This window comes from Rhea americana, unplaced genomic scaffold, assembly GCF_003343005.1.
Source record: "Rhea americana isolate MKP2758 unplaced genomic scaffold, rheAme1 scaffold_96, whole genome shotgun sequence".
NCBI lineage: Eukaryota > Metazoa > Chordata > Aves > Rheiformes > Rheidae > Rhea > Rhea americana.
The window spans coordinates 305,293-321,970 of NW_028187155.1; the positions used below are offsets into that span (position 1 = coordinate 305,293).

Here is a 16,678-nt window from a genome sequence, read left to right on the forward strand (position 1 = left end):
GGGTTAGTATCTGGTAGGATAAACTACTGACTGGCTCATTTGGCTTCATCCTGCTTCTGACCCTAGCAATATAATTTCGGTTATATCTGACCTATGCTCTGAAAAAAGTGAATTCGTTCACTGATGTCAAAATATTATACAAAATATGAAATGTCTAAAACTAAGCAAAAGGATTTTGACTAAATAGACAAGAAATGAATATAATTTCTTTATTCTATTMATTAGAATTACATAATTCTGTATTTCTCCTGAATTTATCTGCACAAAATTAATTTTCTCTCATTTTAAAACTTGGTATTGTTTTGAAGACACTGTTTTCCCTGGTTTTCTGTTTTGCTGCTTCCTGTTGCAAGTATTTCCAGCTTCACAGTGGCTGTTACACCTGACTTACACTGRTTTTAGCAGCGCCGTGGAAGCCGCCTCGGCCCCCTTCCCACACGCTTGGCCCATGGTGACCACGTGTCAGTTTTCCACAGTTAGAGTCATAAGAAAACTACCTTTCCAGACCGTCTTCATTTTTTAATGCAGGCTTGTACGTAGCTATTATAGCTTCAAAGTTTTGGCCAAAGGAAGGAGATGGATTGATATCACTGAGTCACATTACTGACTGCTGCCAGGTTTGCAAAATACTGCATTTATGTATGTGTTGGAGGGTAGGGCAAAATCTTGTTCRGACTTGCCCTTCGATTTTAGTGAAGACACTTTCTCATTGCTATGCAAGATCAGATTCCCTGATAACTGACACCAAGTACTTTTCCCCTTCTATATTTCATATGAGGTATAAACCTCTCAGAGACCAGATATTCAATGTGTGTTGTGAATTTATTGACAGCTGGTCATAATATACAGGATTTTGAAATTCAAGTAAAAAGGTATGAATTAAACCAAGGCAAATGAAACCCTTAATTAGGTTACCCACTCCAAAAAATCTAAAATAATGACAACTAGGATTTTATATTTTAAATTTTAAATAATAGCATACTTTTATATTCTGATTTTGATTATTTAATTTAATATGAGCTTTTAACTATTATTTCCTAGTCATTAATCCTCACTTGATGAAACTGTTATTATTACTGTCTTCCTGAAGAAAAAATTTGACTGAACACTTCAGGCCAGTTTTTCAGAAATTCCATGTAACAATTTCCTCTTCTAATTCTATGTCTCATCCCCACCTACTGTTGTTTTGCCTGTGTGAACCAAGTATTTATGTGTACTAGCAGGCAAATCTGAATTTACAACCACACGTTAAAATAAGCTGTATAACGTTTTTGCTTAAATCTATTGCCTGGAAAATTTAACCTATTGCTTACGCGTAATTTATAACCTGAATTTAGTGAGTCTGAGACGAACTGTGTATGGTTTTGAGATTCCTGAGGCAGAGGAAGCTAGGTTTCATTCCTAATTAGTGGTCAACAAGGGCTCACACTTCATATCTTTCCATACCAGATCTTCCAAAACACACCAGCAATTTCCTAACACAAACTCCAGGACAATTAGCTTGAGCACAAGTGCTGCCACATTCTTCTACTGTGATTTGCTATAACCAGCTAAGCATGCCTTTGGTTAGGGATCACCTTGATGCACTTCAGTATGGAAAATGTATGGAGTGCAGCACAAGGGAGGGCAGGGATAAAGAGGGAGGGACGGAGGGAGGGAAAGGAACCGAGACTCTGTGGCACTCAGTCTGCAGAGAGAACTGGTGGAACAAGAAGGTAGATCAACTTTTCCAAACTCTAGTACGTTATTTTAGATAGAGACAAGCTGGTAAATCAGTTCTGAAATGCTGACTGTAAGCCAAGCTTTTGTAGCTCTGGTCATTTTTTTGTTAATTGTTCAGTTTCTCAAATTGAGAAAGGCATGTCAGCAATTGCCTCCTGGACCAACTCCTCTCCCATTACTTGGAAACTTGTTGCACCTGAACTTTCAGTTTCATCGGGATCTTCTGATGGAGGTATTTCTTTTCAGATACTCCTAATTGACTCATTTTACTGACAGCTTAAGTGAAACTGATATGTTAGTAGAAAAGCAAAGTTTTAAGGCCTAGGAAAGTGACAGACAAGATATGGCTGTATAAAGATTAACTTGATTCCTAAATTCAGGTCACCTTCTTATGTGGAATATGACAGCTTTGTGAGAAACTTGATCGCCTTAAGAATCAAACCTGGGGACAGAGTTTCTGACTTGTGATTAAAGTAGGTGAATGCCAAATCGAAGAGGTGCTCTCCATTACTGATAACACCATATATGTTACTTTTTTTAACTTCTAAGGCACTGTGATTGTCTAGTTTGATTAGTAAACAAGTAAATATATATGTACATGTATGTTTGTCATACTGAAAGCTTATAAACTCCTCACCTCCACTTTTCTTCCAAACTATTTGTTTGCCACTTGTTTTTAGAGGGAGTTGCTCCTCCTCAAGCCATCTCAGTCCCTTCCTGTACTCTGGCAGTGATTTTTTCTAATGGTTTGCAAATGACCTCTAATTCAGATCTAAAGCTTGAGACAGTATGCACAAATCAGCATGAGCATAATGCAAATTGACACCCAGTGATGCTATAAAAGGAAGGATAAAACCAGTATCCAAAGGATTATATGGAAAAGCAAGTGACTAGTGTAATCAGTTGGATGCAATTCTCCTGGCACCTTAAACACCTTCTCTCACCCCTTTTGTATCATCATGGGTGTGTGGCAGCAGAGTCCAATTCTTGTTTGAAGCTCTTTTTCTATGAATTTCCTCTGTCATACATGTGTCCCCGCTCGAGCACTGCATGGGAAACCCYGCAGGCTTCACTCAGCTGCAGCCCACCGGCACTTCAGGGCTATTGACTAATTCCTGGCTGCATCTCTTCTCCCAGGGTGCGTAGAGGAGGCAGGGTTAATCAGCTGGTTTCCTATCGCAAAGGAAGGGCTGGCTGGAGGCAGAGAGCCCCAGAGGGGTGCAGAGTATGTCTTGCATTAATGAGGTGCGAACGTAGGCATTGGATATGATGCAACCTAAAACTTGAAATTTTCTTTCTTTTGCTGAAATGTTGCAGGACTCTGTGCTTTGAAAGGGAAAATCACTTCCCTGAGTTAAATAAAAAAGACTGCTGAAAGCCTAGGTCTTAGGAAAACAGTAGGTTGTTTTCTGCTGCCAACTACAATTATATCTGTAAGGATAATAACCTCAGGACAGAGCTGGCCATTTGGCCAGTCAATAGCAGGTTCATCTTCTGTTTGAGATATGCGAGGTTTCATCTGTACTTTTCTGGCATCCTTCCTGTCTACAGCTGGCAAAAACTCATGGCGGCATATATACTTTGTGGTTTGGGTGGACCCCGGTGATTGTACTGAATGGATTTCAAGCAGTGAAGGATGGCATGACCACACACCCTGAAGATGTTTCTGGGAGGATGGTGTCTCCTTTCTTCAGAGCAATGGCTAAAGGAAAAGGTGAGCTTTTCCTGCCATAAATAATGCACAGGAATGTTGACTTGGCAAACTACTCCTGCATCAACCTTGTTAGACCTCTACCTTGCCATTCAGAATGCTCTTCCACTAAAATCCCCCATCAGCTCTACAGAATTGTTTACTCTTTGTCATGATCACTTTTGTCCTGAGCTTTCCCATGCCTGGGTAACACTTCAGATCAGCTTGTTTCTAGGTCACCTTTTTGCTGTATTTGAGATGTATGAGTTTACCAGCTCAGAACTCAGCCATATGCCATCACTTCAGATCTTGCTCTCTTTACAGAATAATCTGTTCTGCTGTACATGATTATGCTGTATGTTGTTACATCAACGCAAAGTATGATTATATGTTTGGCAATTGCGTATAGTATATGGTTGCCAAACACCTTCAGCCACAAGCAAGAGACCTCCAACACCTTCCTCTAGAAGTCTCATAGCTGTATTTGTAGCCGCTCTTAAACATTTGGTGACATCACATTAAACTCCACTTTTCCTTAGCGTATTTTAACAGTTTGCATGCCTTTCTCTTCCTTCCCTTGTGTTTGCTATGCCAAAGCAAACACAGATTGTTTAAGGCCAGGTAAACCATTAGCAGTAGTACAGGTCTCTTCAGGCAACACCTAGCACAATTTAATGAGTGCAGTGGTCTCTCTTCCAGAGGAGAAACAGAATCCAAATATCACATGACCCTTACCTTCACCACTTCTGCCTACAAGCATCACATTTGCTGAGCTCCATCCCCATAAACATACTCTGGCCCTGTATAACACCCTGTAGAAATTCACCTGTTTACTCCTTTATTGAGCTTTATTGAGCTGGGTTTGGCTAAAGCAGATCTTCTAAAAAGGCACCTTAAATTTTTTTTGAAGACATCAAGAAATGGAGCAATCAGAAAATCCTTAGATGTCTATTTTCAAAGATTAACTACAGTCAGTATTAAACACTTGTCATCTAGTTATAGTTTGGATATGTTTCACTATGATTTCTAGTCGCTGATAGTTTTTTCTCCTAAAGATACTTGTATCACAGTACATTCCCTGATTTATTCTTATGAATTTTATAATATATTTTTAAATGAATAATTCATGTCTATGTCAAAGATTAATATGCCAGGAAATATCCTCAGGTATTATACTGGCAAGTGGCCGCTCCTGGAAGCAACAGAGACGCTTTGGCATAATGACTCTCCGCAATCTAGGAATGGGGAAAAAAGGCCTGGAGTATCGAGTGCAAGAGGAAGCCTCTCACTTGGTGGAGTTCTTTGTGAACCGGAAAGGTATGCCTCTGTTAAGAAATTAGAAGCAGTTCAAGCCTGAATCCATCTCTTCAGTGTGCAAACTTACATACCCCTTTCTAGATGCAGGGGTGGGTCCAGAACAGTGTATCCAAAGAAGTGCAGATAGAGCCCAGTATCGGAGGTGTGAATTTCTTTCCTAAAAAGCTGTTTCTGAACATAATTAAGTCAGGAACTTCTAAAATCCCTCCTCTTTGGGCTTATCATTTAACTATCATTTTCTCTGTGTACAATTTGATGTCACTGAATTGCATAGCCAAGCCAGCCCTCTGACTGCCCACAATATGTAACTAAGAGTATGGCGGAGCTTAATCAATTTTCTAATTCTCTAAATTGCAGTGACATTAGGTACCACCCAGTCTAGACCGCAATACTATTGATATTCTTGGGCCTAATGTCAGCTCCTAAATAAAAGRGGTTCTAGTCACATGGCTTGGTTATTTTCTTAGTTTCTTCAGCTGACGAAACTGGCCTTTTCCAATTAGCTATTGGCTTTCTTTAGGTTGGGTTCATCTCATCCAACTCTGGGAAAATATATAGAGTCCAGCACTTAAGCACTAGTGAATTACTATGTGATTGTATACTGTTTGTTGACTTATTGAACAAGGTACAGAATTAAAAAATATGTATCTATTAAGATTTTGGGAGTGTCATTAAGGAATTATCCCATAATAGCGCAGGATATTTTACTGTCTGTCTGTCTAAGTAACTTCAGGCAAGAGAAATCAAAGAAAATAGGAACAGAGAGGACTTCACTATATTAGCTAGTTCATTTTTGAATCCAAGCCTGGATTGCTTCTACTCAAATCACTTCTGATGGATGCTTGTCTCATATCTTCTAAAAAATCATCAGACAGAGATCTGATGATTCATTGTTCACAACTGTCATCATTTCATGGTAGTGTCTTGTCCTATCTGAATAAGGAACACCCAAAGAAAGCATTAAGAGTGAATATTAATTACTGTCTTTGCAGGAAGGCCTGTGGATCCTTCTTTCCCTCTTTTCCATTCTATTTCAAATGTAATTTGTGCTGTGGTTTTTGGATATCACTTCTCTGATGAGGACAAAACCTTCCATGAACTGATCAGTGCCACAGAGAATTTATTCAGATTTGCAGGCAGCTTCATGCATCAGGTGAGTAAATAATATGCTATTTTTTTCCAATATAGGTATAATATGAAAGTGCAGATGCAAGAATAGATTTTCCCTAAATACAGAGCAACTGCCAAATGCGGATAGAAAGTTAAGTTTTCATCCCTCTGTTGATGCCTGGCTGCAAGTTCTTCTGGTTTTCTGAGACTGTTAACAGAAACCGTTAAACTTCTTTTTACACTGGAGTTTGTAATACATTTGAACTTTACAGTGCAGCTTCTTCCACTTCATTTACTTCTCTCCTTCAAAAATCAGTAGCATTTAAGTCACTGTTGTGCCTTTTATTATTTTGCAATCTGCATGCTGACAGATGTCTCTCATTTCCTTCCTCACAAAGAATAAAAATTTCAGTATGAATCTTTCCATTACTTAGTTAAAAACTCACAGCTCACACATTACAAAAACAATGTATACATACATTCTCTGATAGTCTCACAATTCAAGTTCTGTCACAGATTGTTCGGTAGCTGCCTCCCATAATATACCTAAAGACCAGCTTTGCACTTGAAGTATCTAAGTTTTCCCCGTTAGTTGTATTGTGGGGTTTAGACTCCCAAAGAAGAACAAGCTTGGCAGTGGGGATTGGGGATAGAATGATAAATCTTCATTTTGAGTTGGTAATCATACTCCTAGAATTTTACAAGTCAAAATTGCTAATGGCTAGTAGTAAACCTTTTCAACAAATCTATCATATGAGGGCAGCACTATACAACTTGCCCAGAGTAAATAAAGGTGCCGCGCATGTTTAAGGGAGCCATATGCTAAGCCATAGCAGAAGGAAAAGCCCACAACTCCAGGCCATTAGTCTTCCCTCAGTAGTATACCAATTCTCAGAAAAGATGTTAAAGGAAAGAAAAGTTGAAGATCTGGAGGCAAATGGAAAATGACATGAAATGCAATATTGGTTTACTGGATATGATCTTCTTCGCTTGGAATTTTTTAGGGGGAAAATAAAAGAGTATAGTCAATGTAGTCTACCAGAACTTCAGTGAAAATTTGATAAGGTAGCAAATATCAAGTAAATACTTAATTGGAGAAGACAAGTTAGTGTCACAGTTTAAAAAGAGGATAAGGACTTCTGAGAGAGATATAAAGGGATAAATTGAGTGAAGCAAGTTATCAGTGAAGTTCCTCTGGGAATGGTCCAGTGCTTTTCTGACTGTAGCAACTCATTATTCTTGTGGAAGACCTTGGCTGAAAAATAGGTGAAATTTGCTGATGATCAAAGTCAGAAGAGCTCATCAACCTTGTGGACTAGAGTTATAAGAATAGAATAAATTGTAATAGTACAAAATTAAATTATGAATTCTATTAGGAATAATGAGATGAATTTCTGCTATGAGCTTAGGACATTCCAATGTAAGGGTTAAGAGGAAAGAGACCCAGGTCAACTAGCAGATCACAGGATGAAAAGGCAAACATAAACCTAGAGTGTTTCCAGCAGTACTTTCTTTTTAGATCCAGAGATATGTTAAAGTAAGTTCTGTTGTGTAATGCTTCGTGTGACCTTTTCTAGGGTCTTGGACATGAGTTTGGAGTGAAGCAAATGGAGAGAAGGGTTACTGCAGTGATGAGGAAACTATCGCATAACAGAATTAAAGAACTTTGCTCCTTTGGTCAGACAGAACAAAGGCAAAGTGGAGACAGAAATGCTGTTTGCTTAGGAGGGTGGGATGGCAGGTGCTGCAAAGAGAACTATCCAACTTCGAATTGACAAATTGTGTATAAATAGGCTCTGAGAAGACTAAAGATATAATATTTGTAGCCCTTAGAACAGTTATTTGGTCACACAAACACTCATGGGAATGAGGAAGAAAATGAAACTCTCTCATAGAGTGATACCCAGTCACACAGTTCCTTCTGTGAACTCCACAAACACCCCTCGTTACCTGAGGCTGCAAACTTGTTTATTTTAGTAGCCACATAGTATCCAGAAAGAAGGCATCTATATTTTTATTCTCTGTGGGAGCCTAGGACTCCAACCTGTGCAGAAACAGGGTCTTGTAGTGATCTGCATTAGTAAAGTAAGCCTGCTGGCATGAACAGAGTGTTGGCAGTGCAGCTTCAGCCCCCTAGATTCTGGAGTGTGCCAAAATTACAAATAGCATATTCCCATGAGGACAAAAATGTACTCGAATAATGATGATTTGTTTATCCCACTATCAATATTTTCAGCCTTTTGGTGTTTCTAAACCATCTTTTTTACTGACAGATAATTCACATTACTTCTTGTATGTCGCTTCCACAGCTATATGAAATCCTTCCCTGGCTGATGTGCCATCTCCCTGGTCCTCATAAAAAGGCCTTGTCTTCCTATGATGTCCTGAGTTCTTTTGCAAGGAAGGAGATCAGAAGACACGTGGAGAGAGGAATACCAGATGAACCACAGGATTTCATTGACTTTTACCTGGCTGAAATAGAGAAAGTAAGTGTTTGTTCTGCCTGATCATACATCCATGGGGCACAAATCTAAACAGACCATTAAATAATCCAGCTGGAACCCTTATATTATAGTTTCTTACATTTCATAGGCTTCTTAATGGGAATACAGCAACTTGGAACTTATTAATCCATGTCTCCCAGAAAGGCATCCAGTTTTATGAGCTGGTTACATGAATGAGTTACCATAAAGTACATTAGGATGTGAACTTACGGGCTATCATCTGCTTTTCATAAATAACTCTGTGTGTACTTCATTCCTGTAGTAAATATGAGACTGCTTCTGTCTGCAGGTTACAAAACTTCGGTAGACCATCCCATCTTCTAGAGAAAAGAGCTTCATATTTACAACAGGATTACAGACACATGCACAGATAATTGCCCTGAAACAGATAACATGCTTTTTTGAGTGACTTTCTGTGTGCATACTAACATTGACTATTCTTGTGCCACATAGTTGTGCTTATGCAGAATGCTGGTCTCCGTAAGGAGAGAGGGAAACCTTTTGAAGAGGTTCTGCTCTTTACAGGAAGGTCTCTCATTAGGTCCAGGTCTGAGGAGATCCTCCACTCTTTAAAAGATTCCCACATCATTCTGCAGTCCCTTGGAATAATTTCTGTGGCATCTAAGAGAGAGCAGTCCTTCCAGCTTCAGCCCAGTCTCTTTCAACAGCTGCACTTGAGCTTTTCCAGCCTACTCAGTCATCTCAGCAACCTTGGAATTGGTACTTTAGGCATCACATATTATTTGTCCACTTCCTCAGCAGATAGGTGCTGCCATCAGTAAGTCCTAAATGGATTTGGGGGTCCCAAACCTGTTATCTCTTCTGTTACCTCTAATTTCCACACAGTTTAGCATGCACTTGGCCTGTCACTTATATTTAAATTGGGGGATCTGGAAACAATTGCTCAGAAACACTCAGTGCCATAACATACTGTTCTTCTTCCCTGCCCAGGTAATTTTTTCCATAGCAGGAAGGGTTAATGAGTCAGAGAGACTTTAAGGGCACCTGAGTTTCTGCTTCAAAGTCAGTTATTTTGGGGTACCTTTAAGAGCTAAAGAAAATACCTCTTTCTTAGGGTTGATGAAGCCCATGTAGCTACTATCTTTGCTTATCAGCTTCCAGCCAGCCATGTTCTCGCAGTGCCGGCTAATGGGCTCTGAAGTTCATTAGGTTTGAATTAACACTATACAATTTACTAAAATAAGCATTTTAGAGACAATGATGCAGCTTTTTCTGGTCTCAGTGGGGCAGGTTTTTGCAATCTGTGCATTTAAAAATGTTTTTCCCTAATGTATTTCTTTAATTGTTTTTATATTATACTCCTTTATTACAAGAAAAATTTTGGATATCCCTCTCCCATCAGTTCACATCATCCTAAACTGAGAGAGGAAATTACTGTCAGGATTTTTTGTTCAGTTCCTTTTATTCAGATGGGTTCTTCTTTGGTATTTACTAGTACTGTTTAATAGCTTACCAGAGAGGCCAATTAACTTACAAGACCTAATGAGTGATACACTTTTGGGGCACACATTTAGAACTACATTCTAGGCTATTTGTAAAACTTCCAGTATGTTTTAAAGTTTTCCTAATTAAGTTAACAGGCCTAAAACAGCCTGGTTTTTATGAAGAACGAATAATTCCACTTCATGAATAAGAGCAAAACAGACTAACATGTCCATTTTGGAAACTATTAATCTCTTAGTACTCATCAATAACTGTAATTTTGAATATTCTTTTTCCACATGACAGCTATGGAAATAATGAAGTAGTAACTCTTACACTTACTGAAGATGTCCTAACTTTTATGCTTTCATTTCAACCTTTTGTCATCATCTACAGTCTAAAGACGGGCCAAAACCCAAGTATGATGAAGAAAATTTGGTGTGTGTTATAAACGACCTTTTCCTCGGTGGATCAGAGACCTCAAGCACGACCTTGTACTGGGGGCTGCTCTATATGGTGGTGCATCCAGACATCCAAGGTGAGAGGGAGGCTCACTGTGAAATACTATGGCTACTACAAATGTTAATGATGGCTAAATATAATGAGTTGCAGCCACAAAAGCCACCAGCTGAGCTTGGCTCTCACTCTCTCAAAGCATGGAAAACAGCATGCTGAACTTACAGCACACAGAAAGCCAGAGTCCCAGCCTCTCACCTGATCAGATTTGGTGGCTGAAGGCGCTTGAAGGGAGACAAAAGTTCGCTCTGTGCAGTGACATTTCAGTAAGGTGCTCTACGTGGAGTGTTTGCAGGCTGACTGAAGGAAGCAGTAACAGAGATCAGAGCTCTAACAAGAGTCCTGTCCACCCCAGACATTGTTCAGGTATGAGGAGTGCTAACACTACCTTGCTATGTTTGCCACACATTTGACCTACCCTCTCTTCCAACTCCTTGCAGCTTACCATCTCCCTTACAGCTGCTGGGCAAACCTTGACAGAATGCCCTAAGGAAGTCATGCAGGTCCTGGTAGAGACAGCAGTCTCTTCCTGTATCCTTCCTGTCAGGAAAAATGTAGGGAGATACACTAAAGGTAATTAGACCAGTGCAAATTCAGGAACTCAGTGACTCTTTTCTTTGCCTCACACACAAGCCCAGGCAACATAGAACCTATGGAGCACAAGCTGATGTGGGATGGCCTCAGGGTTTCAGTACAACAGGTGGTGTGTGTAACCAGCCAGGGGTATTAGCACCTAATATTTAAATAGCAAGCAATGTTTGTTGCAGTTTGCTCACAGAGCAGCAAACAACCCTTACAAGAAAACAATGTGAATGTGAAACATCTGCGAGGAACTGCAGAAACAGGAAAAGAAGTTTAACGAGAGACTATGGCTGCCTGAGATGCAGAGAGGTTGCTTTTGGGGAAACAACTGCTGGTAGTACACAAGGATTGTCGCTGTCTTAGTTAATATTGCAAAAGGGATTGCTCAACTAATTAACACCAATTCTGCTGAATGCCTCTAGATCGAGGCTGAGTTTCCCCCATCCACAGCTGTGTTAGGAAGAGAAAGGATATGGCCAAGGCTTAAGGAGGACTCAGGTACCCCTGGGGCTGGTGGCTCTTCTGTTGTGCTCAAGTGCTGAAAGAGAAGGAGATGCCTGCATTCCGGTAATGGCCGAAGCCTCTGAAAAGGCTGTGTCGATGAACGCGTATTCTCATCCAAGGTCTTAAGCTGATTCAGGCGTTGTTTGTTTAATGTTGCTGTAACTTGGACTGACTCTGCTGAACTCTTCCCTTGTACTGGGAGTTAATATCCAAGGCATTTACATCAGTTCTGAAAATAAGATTTTGATTTTGAGATAGACTAAGCTAAGATATCCCTAAAGCTGGGGCTAAGTGACTCGCTCTACACACACACACACAAAAAAACCAGTGAGATAAATGTCAGAACTGAGATAAAAACACTATAGTCCTTGCTTGCAGTGTGCTAAACTGGAGTGGGGGGTTCTTCTATTTACTTTTATTTTTATATATTAAACAGGCATTAAATCATATCAAATCATATTAAATCATAGGTTGTAGACTTTATGTACTATGTTGAGATATTAGATTTTCCAACTGCTCCAGGAAAAGAAACTAGTTTTGATGTATTGATATTTGATGTATTTTCCTATCTGAAATTATGCATATTTCTCCACAGAAAAAGTGCAGAAGGAGTTAGATGCTGTTCTAGGTCCTTCTCAGTTAATTTGCTATGAGGATCGGAGAAAACTGCCTTATACAAATGCTGTGGTTCATGAGATTCAGCGCTTCAGCAACATTGTCTTTGTTGGTATGCCTAGAGTGTGCGTGCGGAATACAACATTGCTGGGCTTCCCCCTCAAAAAGGTGCAGAAACATTTTCAGCCTCTGTTCTTTGTTTAGCAGAGAGATTCTATTCCAGTTTTATAACCTATTTTCCATATATAAATCATTATCCATATAACCCAGGAACACTGTGAGCAGGGAAGAATTACCATGAATGAAATAAGTCTCTCCCTTAGTGTGTCCATGCTCAAACAAGTGATGAAATCCCTCTCCCTGCTATCAGAGCCTCAAGCTCCTGCCCTGCAGTCAATGGCAAAAACAGCAGAGACCAGTTCTGCTTGGTTGAGATCGGACTGAGAGGAGAGACTGGTTTGCCAAAGCACTGGTTAAGAAGTCCCTGTCCCACTCAGTACTGCCACTAAGACGGAGGAAAGCTTGTAAGAAAATGAGTCCTCTTACAGTGACTCCATGGGCTGAGGAAGGCACAGGGACCTACATTAGTCAGAAAAAAGCATTGGTTGTTTTTTTTTTGCAAGAGAGATGGGAGAGGCCAGCACCATTCCTAGCATATGGAGCTGTCCCTACCTAATGCACTTTCTGGTTAAGACTTCACACTTTAATCTGTCTGATCTGACAGCCAGGTAACTAAGGTACAGGAGCAGGTCTGCCAGGAACAACATGCTCTTTACCAGTATGGACAAAACCCGAAAGACTAACGGTAAAAGGGCTCAGAGGTTGTTGTCAATGAAATGATAAGCATTGTGGGGACTTCTGGATTCATCCCTCTCTCTTAAGCCTGAAAGAGGGTTTACAAGGCTGGGACTTGAATATCAACAAAAGAACCCTACCAAAGGTGCTATTAAAACTAGTAGCAGAAGTGGTCACATTGCAGTTGTACCACTAACACCCATTGACATGACTGCAGGGTTAGGAACTATAATTTCCAAACAAGACAATGTCCACAGGCTGCCATTTTCTGTCTAGGAAAATAGACTTCTAACCACATGGTCTTTGCACATTACAAAGAAATGGCAACAAGCAGCAGTCTTATCCACCAGGCAGAAACTGATGGGTGAGAGAATAGGAGGCAGAACTGAATCAACAGTTTCTTCCTTGCAGGGCACCATCATCATACCAAATATAGCATCTGTCCTGTATGACCCTGAGCAGTGGGAAACACCTCGACAGTTCAACCCCGGCCACTTCCTTGATAAAGATGGAAACTTCATAAACCGAGAAGCTTTCTTACCGTTCTCAGTAGGTAAATACACCGACAATTCGAACTGTCCCAGTGGGTTAGATGAAGAACATAAAAATTGGAACCTTGGAACAGGTTGCCCAGAGAAGTTGTGGAGTCTCCTTCTCTGGAGATGGTCAAAGCCTGCCTGGATGCAACCCTGTCTAACATGCTCAGGGGGTTGGACTAGATGATCTCCAGAGGTCCCTTCTAACCTTACTGATTCTATGATTCTATGAAATGTGAGAGTGTGGTATTTCCTCAGATAACACCTTATCTCCRCTGCTAGATTTTTTTAAAGAACAATGCTGGCTTGTATCTGCCAAGGCATATGTTTCTGTGATGTCAGACCCCAAACTGTTCTAGTACACTGTGGTGGGAATCCCATTCCAGCTCCTGAACCTTCTAGGTTACTATAGTTTGCAGTAAGCCAGAGGTTTTGTCTGTAGCATTCTTCATGTTTTCTTTTTCTCCCCTGAGAAACAATGTGCTTTGTGTCTGTTAGAGCTGCTAGCAATCCCTCTTAAGGGAACAAGCTGAAAGAAAAAAGAAAGCATCCTGGTAAACAAAAGATTAAGCTGTTGACTACAGAATTGAAAATCCAGTTGCAAAAGAAGGAAAATAAGATAGCAAAGCAGAAGAGATCACACTTAGCAGCAAAGTTCCTCCTCCACTTTTTTTGTTTTAGTCTCCACACTGATACAGCAGGTTAGTAACTTGGGTGCCCATCTAGGAGTCATTTCTTAGTGCAAATGGCATAGCTGGCTTTTGTTTTTTATTTACTGATCTGCTAAGCTGGTGATGTGAACGCACTATTCATCTGCTTCCTCTAGTTTATGTTGATTTTTTTGCTGTTCATGCCATTGGTTCCATTCAGGAAAACTTGGAAATTACCAGTAGGCCTCTAGCTTTGCCTTTAAAGTGAAGAAACCTTTGTTCAGTTGCAAATACCGTTGTTAAGTAATTTTGATTCAGACTTTAACTCACTGGGAAAGTATTTGCAAACAGCTAGCAGATCCTTTGACTCTGAGCCTGAAGCTCAACACCTCCTACGAGAGGAAAATAATCTTCCACTAGGTCAAGAAAGAAATGATGGTTGGACCTCAGGGATTTCCACTGAGATTTTCACTTGGTGTCTCTTAACCTATGACATTGAATGGAATCTTTCTGAAATAGAATTCAGGAAGTTTTAGTTCTGTGGCTTTCATGGTCCTCACTCTGAGCAAAACCCCCTCTCATTATGGCAAGAATAAACAAAGTGATTATGAAATTAGAATATTCCTGGATACTCATTGTCCTTCACCTCTTCCTTCTGCAGGGCACCGTGTGTGTTTGGGGGAGCATTTAGCAAGGACTGAGCTCTTCATTTTCTTTGCCAGCCTGCTGCGGGCATTCACCTTCCAGCTCCCTGAGGGAGTGACGAAGATCAACACAGAGCCCATTTTTGGGGGTACATTGCAGCCCCACCCATACAGGGTTTGTGCCATTCCACGCTAGGCTGCAACGCATCACTGACAAGAATGAGATAGCTGTCTTTACCTCAGTGAATTTCCTCTCAAATGCATAAATCTTCTTTTACTAGACCAGATATTGCTATTAACCTACCCCAGGATTGTTCAGAAAATGGATGCAAGCTGAGATCCAGACCATCAGTACTTTTGGTCTGGTCCTTGTGAAGATCCCAGATTCTTGCAGAGATCTTAACCATTTTTTCTTCTTGGAGAGCACCTGCAGCAAGCTGCTGTGGTTCCCAGCTGTGAAGACTGTGCTGTGCCTCCTTGTCCTTGCTAAGCAGGATCATCACAGTGCTCGCTCCTGAGAAAGCCTCAGTAAAATTCAACAGAGGACCTTGCAAGAGCTGAGTAGGTGTCATTTCTGTGAGTGGTTTGATGACCTCAAGTCATTTGACTCTGGAAAATTCACTTTCAAGGTCCTACTTTTGTTTTACTTTCCTGAACTTAGACACTTTAATTGATTGAGAAATTGGAAACAATAATAAAAAAATCCGTAAAGGAAACACAATAGAATCTGGGTTTATTAATGTCTGAGTTTGATGTAAACAACTCCCATGTACAAGAAGATGGTCAATTTAAAGTTGAAGGAAGAAACAATATGATATTTACTAGGATGTGCATGACATAGCAGCCTGATCAATGCTATAATATATTGTCAGATTTTCTTATTTTTAATAAAAATCAGCTTTCTGTGATGTAGAGTCATGCTGACTTTTAGTCAAGGTCATTAAGAAGTTGAGACCTTTAGATTTGTAATCAGATCTTCCACTTGTGGAATTAATACAGTAACTGGTAGCAGTAGGGAGCCCATTATCTTTTGTTTGACTGAGGCATAAATGTGAGATGAGATGTTCACTTTTCAAATAGATTTGGCTCTTAACTGATTGCAGCAGAGGAACGTAGGAACTTTGGAAGGCTCAGATGCTCCTGAGGCGCTCTCAGCCCTTTTCTTCCTTTACTGCAACCCATACCATGCTTCCTGCCCTCCAGTGCCTCCCTCTACATTTTCAATTCCTGTTCTCATCCACTCTTTATCCATATAAACTCTATTTTAATATTCACCTTCCCTTTGAGTCTTCTGTACTCCTCTGATCTCCATTGGTCACTTCCTTTCATCACATCAAGCTGCAATTTCCTCTTACTCCTTTCTGCATTAGCATCAGTAGAGGAATCAATGACACCAAGTGCTGAGATGAAAACAACGATCAGTGAGTTTTCAAGAGGAAGCTTTGAAGAACTGATTTATTTCTACTTTAAGGTTCCAGACCATGAAGAGAAGAACATAGTAACTATGAAGGATGTACTGGAGACAGCCCAGTAGGAGAAAAGACATAAATGATGACTCAATGAAGGAATTCTAAAATATATATATTTTTAATGTAGCTTCTCACTGGCATTGATTGAACCCGAGRCAGAGACAGTTTAACAATATAGCTAGATGTAACGGCCAAGTACAGCTATAGCTTTGTTAAAGCAAAGTGTTGTAGTATCTTTGAGTCCAAATCACTTCGGGAAAGGATTCAAATGTTGGAGTCAAGTAAAGCTGTCTGTAAGCGCTGCTGTAAACTTATGGTTAAATATGTGTGAGGATAGAAAGTGCTTCTATACTGGGCTATAAACTATTTGTAATTAAGTCATTGTGGTAGATCTGAACTTCTTAAATTTGAAATAGAGAAGAATGTTATTAAAAAGAAATGAGAATTACTGAAAGCCAGGCTGAGCTGGACTAGATTCTGTAGTCCAACCAAGTGTCTGTAGGCTTGCTGGGCTGCAAGAGAAATCAGAAAAGGAGTTTCACAATAGCAATAATTGTCTAATAATCCAGCTTGTTTTGTCC

The 16,678-nt window shown here is 40.1% G+C and overlaps 1 protein-coding gene across 2 annotated transcripts; it reads left to right on the forward strand.

Moving 5' to 3' along the window:
• The first annotated feature begins 1,783 nt into the window (after positions 1-1,783).
• Positions 1,784-14,824, forward strand: LOC146584222 (cytochrome P450 2J6-like). 2 transcript variants are annotated; one of them, XM_085325093.1, is made up of 10 exons: positions 1,784-1,954; positions 3,274-3,436; positions 4,580-4,729; positions 5,722-5,882; positions 8,149-8,329; positions 8,616-8,632; positions 10,183-10,324; positions 11,984-12,171; positions 13,210-13,351; positions 14,646-14,824. In XM_085325093.1, the coding sequence occupies exons 1-10, from the start codon at positions 1,784-1,786 to the stop codon at positions 14,822-14,824; spliced, it is 1,494 nt and encodes a 497-aa protein (XP_085181219.1). The 2 variants fall into 2 exon arrangements, with proteins under 2 accessions (XP_085181219.1, XP_085181220.1); XM_085325094.1 differs by lacking the exon at positions 8,616-8,632 and having other exon boundaries at positions 1,934-1,954; positions 8,149-8,325.
• The last annotated feature ends 1,854 nt before the right edge of the window (positions 14,825-16,678 follow it).